Source organism: Geotrypetes seraphini, chromosome 5, assembly GCF_902459505.1.
Source record: "Geotrypetes seraphini chromosome 5, aGeoSer1.1, whole genome shotgun sequence".
NCBI lineage: Eukaryota > Metazoa > Chordata > Amphibia > Gymnophiona > Dermophiidae > Geotrypetes > Geotrypetes seraphini.
The window spans coordinates 79,272,778-79,279,745 of NC_047088.1; the positions used below are offsets into that span (position 1 = coordinate 79,272,778).

Genomic DNA, 6,968 nt, shown 5'->3' on the forward strand with positions numbered 1-6,968 from the left:
CATGTTCTCTCGTCAATTCATTGGTTCTTTCCCATGAATTAGTTTTAGTATTTATCATAAAAATTCATAACATGTGTCCTCTTTTAAATATAATAAGGCTACCCCAGTAGCAAGAAGCAGAACTTGGGGCAGAGATTCTATACTGCTGAAACAATAGCATGACCTTTTTAAAAATACTAACCCAAGTGGTTTTCTTTCTCTTTATTATTGCACCATGGCAGGAGAAGAGAGAGTGCTCAGAGCAAACCCTGCTCCAGGAACTCAAGAAGAACCAGCACTTGCAAGAGTTCATCCGGCATCTGGAATCCAAACTGCACCACAGGAGCAGCAGTAGTGAGAGGAGGACCCCAGGCGTGAGTGTCCTTCAAACCTTTTCCCCTGTTTCCAAACATGATACACATTAACAGGAGTTGGGTAAAATAGGACAGCTTTTTGTACAGAAATGGGATTTTACTTTGCAGATAATATTGTATATTAGGTACACGTTTATTTGATATACTGCCTTTAATAAAACATCTAAGCAGTTTACAGTGGTTTTAAATCACAAATATATAGCAGATATATTGGTTGGTAGGAATTTTGATTGGCAATGATGGGTCACAAGGGAAAAAAATATGATTGCCATCCCAAACATATTATTTTACTTGGTAAGTGAATTATTTGTTCCCTTAAGAGCAAAATGTTCACACTCAACACCTTAATACTCAGTGGCTTATCAGTCAGTAACACAGGACTTTTCTCCTTCCCAGAGCTCTGAGGTGCAGCGAAGATCCAGACTGTCCGAAGAAATTGCAGACAGGCAATGTCTTCATCGCAGGCTCAGCTGCAACGAGGCACCCATGCAGACCTGGGAAGAAGATGATGAGATCCAGAGGTGCAGTAAGCCTGTCAAAGCCAGGATCACTAAGCCTCCTCAACAGCAAATCCAGATCCTGCAGCCAGAGGGCCCCATCCAAGAGAAAGCCATCACTGAGCTAAAGGAGCAACTGAATGTGCTGAAATGCCAGGTAACTTTTTCCAGATTTCTATTTCAATTTTCAAGCGGCTAAATGTAAAGGGGGCCATGGATTTGATATACCACCTTCTGTGGTACAACCACCATGGTTTACAAATATTATATGCAGCTACTTTTTCTATCACTAGTGGGCTCACAATCTAAAAGAATTTTAATAAAAGGATATCTAGGATACTTAGGCAAGAAAGGGCCTATTTTTAATCTATTTTATAAAAGATGTTTAATAGCACAAAACCTGCAGAAATCGCACCTAGGTTGAAGGTGTGGAAGTCGTGCCTCTTTGCCTGCTTTGGAAGAAGGTGTAAATGTATGCACACACTATAAATAAGTTGCAGCTCTGCCCATAAACCAGCCAAACTCTGATCCTATAGACATGTATATGAGGGGGCCACTGAAACATTCTCAGCCCAACCAACAAATCTGGGGCAGTTTCCAATGAGGGCTATATACTTACCCCCTCTTCTACAAAGCTGCACTAGTGGCTGCTGTGCGGTAACTACCCCGAAGCCCATAGAGATTTAAAGAGTTTCGGGGCTGTTGTTGCGTGGCTTTGTAGAAGAGGGGGTTAGTCCAATGATTTTCCACTTTTTCATTCCATATTTTTCTGACAGAACAGAAAAAGTGGAAAATTATTGGACTAAGTGATAGCTCTCAATGGAGACTGCTCCAGCTTTGTTGGCTGGGCTGAGAACTTTTCAGCAACTCCTCATATTTTATGAATTCTGATTTTAAAGATCCTGTCCTGGTGGGAGTAGAGAATGATGTTAGATGTGACATGAACCGCATCAAATTCAGGGGCATTTTCCTCTAATCCAGACTACAAGAAGAGTGACAGTAAAGAAGTTACTCTACTATGCTCACTGCTTCTTTAAGATCACACCCTCTGCTCCCCCTCATCCCTTCTCATTTCATCTTAATGCTTTACAGACAGAGATTTACAGGGCTGACTACAAGAATGAGCATAAGGACCGGCAACGCATCACAGTTGAGAACCAGCACCTGCGGAAGAAAGAGGAAGAGATGAGACAACAGGTGCTGTTACTGCAAGAGCAGGTTGGTTCTCTGCAGAGCCTACACAACCAATTAGAAAGATAATTGCGGGCAGCTAATTTAGATTTCTATTAATTGCTTCTGTGGAATGGCACCTGAAAATGTTCATTCCTCAGGAGGGTGGGGCACCTGGACACTCATACGAACCTGCAGCTCTGCCCCTTTGCTAAGGTGGAGTTCAAATCACTTCCATAAGTGACCTAGAGATAGGGTTACCATATGGCTCCAGAAAAAGGAGGACGGATTGAGACATCCGGGTTTTACTTCTACTGAAAGCAATGGCAGTAAGGAGGACAGATAGACATCTGGCCTTTACTTCTATTGAAACAAATGGAAGTAAAACCCGGATGTCTCAATCCTTCCTCCTTTTTCTGGAGCCATATGGTAATTCTACCTAGAGGGCATATGAGTAGTGTAAAGCAGGTGCATCATATCCTACCAATTTACCTCGGAGACAATGCCTATAAATGGGTTAGTTCTACACACACCATTACAGCAATGAACTTCACTCCTAAGCCAGAGTATGTGGAGAATGATCTTAGTCTCTCAAATTTATGAGTACTGCCAGTGCTTCCTGTAGTATTTGCATTATGCCAAAGAGTTTCCTTCTGGAGTAAATGGAACATAATATGGATAATAATAGGACATACAGATGTGCTATCATTTGTTTTCTTTCATTTTAGAACAAGTTAGCATTTCAGCATGTGTTATGATCAAAACATGTCTAAAATGTAATGATAAAAAAACCCGAAACCCCAAAACAAAGAACAAAGTTTAAAAACATTTTGGGCCAGATTCAGTAAATGGTGCTCCACATTAGGTGCCAGGAAAAATTTGCACCAAGTGCCATTCTTTAAAGGGTGTTCCAGGTTCAGCGCTTTTTATAGAATAGTGCTTAGAGTGGGCTCTCATGACCAACTTTGGGTGCGAGGACTAACGCCTGCTGAAACCTGGTGCAGACGTTGGGCAGGTAACCCCAGTTTACTATAACATTGTGCCTAAATTTTTAAAATGCCCCCGACCCTCTCATGGCCACCCCCACTTGAGACACTTTGGGTGCAGAGCATTATAGAATAGTGCTTAGGCATATGCGCACATAAGTTCAAATTAATGCCAATTAACATATTTAATTGATTGTTAAGAGCTTGTGCACAAATGATTTTACATGCACATCTGCCCTGGGCACCCAAATTTGGGTCACCTGTATAGAATGTGACAGTTCATTCCCTCTCCGATTGGTCTGGATTTAGATATAAGCAACCTAGGCAACTGGTCCTAGTGTGATGAACAACGAGAGGGTATCACAATGCAGTGAAAATGACACCAAGATAGAGGCACAGAAAGCCCCCCAAAACTGATATAAGGAAGAACAAACTTTATTTGGAAACCTAATACAGGTCAGCCTATCAGTTATTCCAATGCATGTAACAAAATGCACCAAAACAAGATCAATATTGTATGAGTCCAGACTTAATAAATGAATTGGTGCTGTGAGCTCTCTCTATTTCCTCATTGTGCTGTCCTCAACAAACTACACCTGTGTATATTGGGCTCCTTTTACTAAGGTGCGCTGTGTTTTAGCGCAAGCTAAATATTAGCGTGTGCTAATGCATGCATGTTAGTCTATGGATGCGTTAGTGGCTAGCATGCACATAGATTTAGCGTGTGCTAAATGTGCACTAAACACATAGTGCACCTTAGTAAAACAGGGGGGATTGTTTTATACATACATAGGACAAACTTAGGTCGCTCTGTGCTGCAGGGTACAAACACAAAGGATCCTTAGATGGAGAGAGGATGGAATTAAAGCAAAACTTAGCAGTGGTTAGTCAGCAACACCAGTAGATGGGAAGCAAGACCAGTGCAGGGCAGGTTATGGAAAGACATATCTAATTCAGTCGGAGTGAGCTTCAACAACAAATTTAACAGTTGGGAAAGCCAGTGCCAGGCAGAATTCTAGTCTATGACCTGAAAATAGCAAGGACAGATCAAGAACAAGTATCGCATTCAGCAGCTCTGGCTGTCTTGTTGGTCAGACTAGATGAATTGTGTGGTCTTTTTATCTGCTATCATAAACTGTACTATGTTACTGTAATTTGGTTATCCTGAAAACCAGGCCTGTCTGAGGCCCTTGAGCACTGAAGTTCTACTATCCCTTATCTCAGAGGTGGGCAACCTTGGCTCAGGTTGTCTGGATTTTCCCAATGAATAAGCATGAGATCTGTTTATATGCACTGCCTCTGTTGTATGCAAATAGATCTCATGCATATTCATTGGGGAAATCCTGAAAATCCAACTGGGTTGCAGTCCTTGAGGATCAAGGTTGCCCATTCCTGCCTTATCAGAACATAGGCTCTTGCTTTTCCTTATTCTCTTTGAAGAGCTTTTATTCTTCTGATTAATTCCAATATTAAATACAGCTAGTCGTGTTTTATATCCTTTATTTTTCTTTCTTTCGGCCCCTCCCCACAGCTCAAGATCTATGAAGATGACTTCAGGAAGGAACGTTCCGACAAGCAGGTGCTTCAGCGCCTCCTGAAGAACAAAGCTAATCCTACAGACCCCCTGCTGGTGCACCGCTGTAACAATGAGAACCATGAGAAGCCACTGCCACCTTTCCCAATCAGGACTCCAGCTCTTTCACCACCTTCAGCCAGGTGCAAAAGTGAGAGCTGCAACAAGCATTGTGCGAGCCACAGTCACAAGCGAAGTGAATGTCCCAAGTACAAGCACCTGAGGGATGTGGAGGTGCAGGCCTCACCTTTCTCTATAGACTACAAGTAACTTCAAGATATCTGTTTTTAACTCGTATCTAAGCACAAGAAGAGTCGAACAGGACAAGATCCCACAAACACCGAACAACCGAGAAAGCTTTCTCTGTTGTTTGACTTATAGCTACTTTAAGCAGAGTCCTCCAAGAGCAGAGACAGTGAGAATAGAAGCAATTTCTGGCTTACAGTAGAATATAATTATTTGAAAACAAATTACGCAACCCAAACACCGTAAAGAACAATCATCCACTGTCCTAACCATTATAACTCCTAGATTTGTGTTAAATTTTCCAGCAGCTGTTGGTCAGAATTGGGTCCTGCAAGAGTAACACACATTGTTAGACTGTATAATTACCCAGTGATTTTCCTGCCTTAATGTGGGCAGTTAAGGCCAATATTATAGGCCAGGCATTCTTATGCCTTCAGAATACCTAACAATATTGTTCACCATGTTATTTTCTTAGGAAATGTTGACTTTTGTGTAAGCTATAGGACTTGTTCTGCATGGACAGAGTAAACTATAATTCTACCTGGTTACCTCAGAAAAGCATACCAGGACCTTTTTGTAGACAATTTAATGTCAGGTGAAGAAAAACTGTCTATTAAAAGCTAAGTGCTTCTTTTAGAAAGCATTTCAATATGAGATATGCTAAAGCCCTGCAACAGAATTACAACTGCTCTGGATTTCACATTAGAGAATGACACGGTGGCTGCTACCTGAGCTAGCCGTGGGTAACCCGCCGAAACGGTGTGGGCGGGGTGTGTGAGTGCTCACTGTGGGCATGGGGACAAGGCCATCCACCGCCCCATGGAGCGGTGAATGGCCTTGTCCCCACAGTTAAGGGAGGGAATGCAAGTGGTCACCGATCGAGCACAGCCCTCCTCCTTCCTTCCTGCCTACCGAATCTATCTCCCTCACTCCCCCTTACCTTCGCAGCACGTTAGTAAAGTAACTTGCTGAAGCCAGCCGAGCCTACCTGCTGTCGTGTGTGTGTGTGTGTGGGTGGGTGGAAGCTTCTCATCTGACACAACTTCCGGTTGTGTCAGAGAAGAAGCTTCCGCCCACACACATGCAACTGCAGGCAGGCTCAGCTGACTTCAGCAAGTCACTTTACTAACGCACCGCGAAGGTAAAAGGGAGGGAGATTCTCGGGCCACGTGGGATGCTGAAGCGTGGCAAGGGAAGGGTGGAGGTGGGGAGAAGACGCTGAAGGGAAATGGGGATTGGGGAAGACACTGGAAGGGAAGAAGACAGAGATGCCAGACTATTGGGGCAGCGGAGGGAAGAAGATGGGTGCCAGACCAATTGGGGGGGGGGGGGGAAATGAAGGGAGAGGCACAGTAATAGAGCAAATGCTGAGGAAGATGCTGAAAGAAGACAGACAGTGGATGGAAGGAACTGAATGAGAAGATAAGGAAAGCAGAAACCAGACAACAAAGGTAGAAAAAAAAAATATTTATTTCCTTTTGCTTTAGGATAAAGTAGTATATTAGTTGTGTTGATAAAAATTTATAAACAGCCCTGCCAGCTGAACATCTCTTTCTCTAGTGCAGCAGCCAGAACTTTGGAAGGAATAAACTAAATATTGCAGTACTGAGGCTTGTATGGATGCTGCTGGGATAGTGGTCACAGGGACGGGATAGGGACAGGGCGGTGACAGGGACAAATTTTTTCCCCTTGTCATTCTCTAGCCATATCTTCAGAAATTGTTGTAGAAAAATTGAGTGGGTTATTCTGTTTAATGCATTCTGAGGGTAGGTGGAGGATAATAATGGCATTATACTGGCAGATTGAATGAACGAGCAGCCAGTATAGTATATTCTGAGAGTTTATTGTCTGAATACAGTAGTTTCTGGGGATATGGAAGGGGTGGGTTTCATAATGTAAAACATCAGAACCAGGTGCAACTCTGTTTTTTTTTTGCAGTTCTCTGAACTTTTTTGCTTGTGAGACTTTTGTAGTCACTTTGTTTTATACATGGGTTGTGTAATACTATTTCTTAAGTTGAAATGTAATTTTAAAAAATGAATGAAACAAAAATATATAAATATAAAAACACCAAGAACATCATGAACAAATTACCATAAAATTATCAACAATATTCATTTTAAATTACATAACACGCTACCAC

General features: G+C 42.4%; 1 protein-coding gene across 2 annotated transcripts in view; it reads left to right on the forward strand.

Annotated features, from left to right (window-relative positions):
- The window catches only part of LOC117360291 (cytadherence high molecular weight protein 2-like), a 31,762-nt gene extending 26,444 nt beyond the window's left edge, over positions 1–5,318 (forward strand). For both annotated transcript variants that reach the window (XM_033943981.1, XM_033943983.1), the window contains 4 exons: positions 222–353; positions 750–1,007; positions 1,943–2,068; positions 4,538–5,318. In XM_033943981.1, coding sequence (XP_033799872.1) covers positions 222–353; positions 750–1,007; positions 1,943–2,068; positions 4,538–4,849 — 828 coding nt within the window. In that variant the 3' untranslated portion in view covers positions 4,850–5,318. The remainder of the gene's footprint in view (positions 1–221; positions 354–749; positions 1,008–1,942; positions 2,069–4,537) is intronic.
- Positions 5,319–6,968: the final 1,650 nt, after the last annotated feature.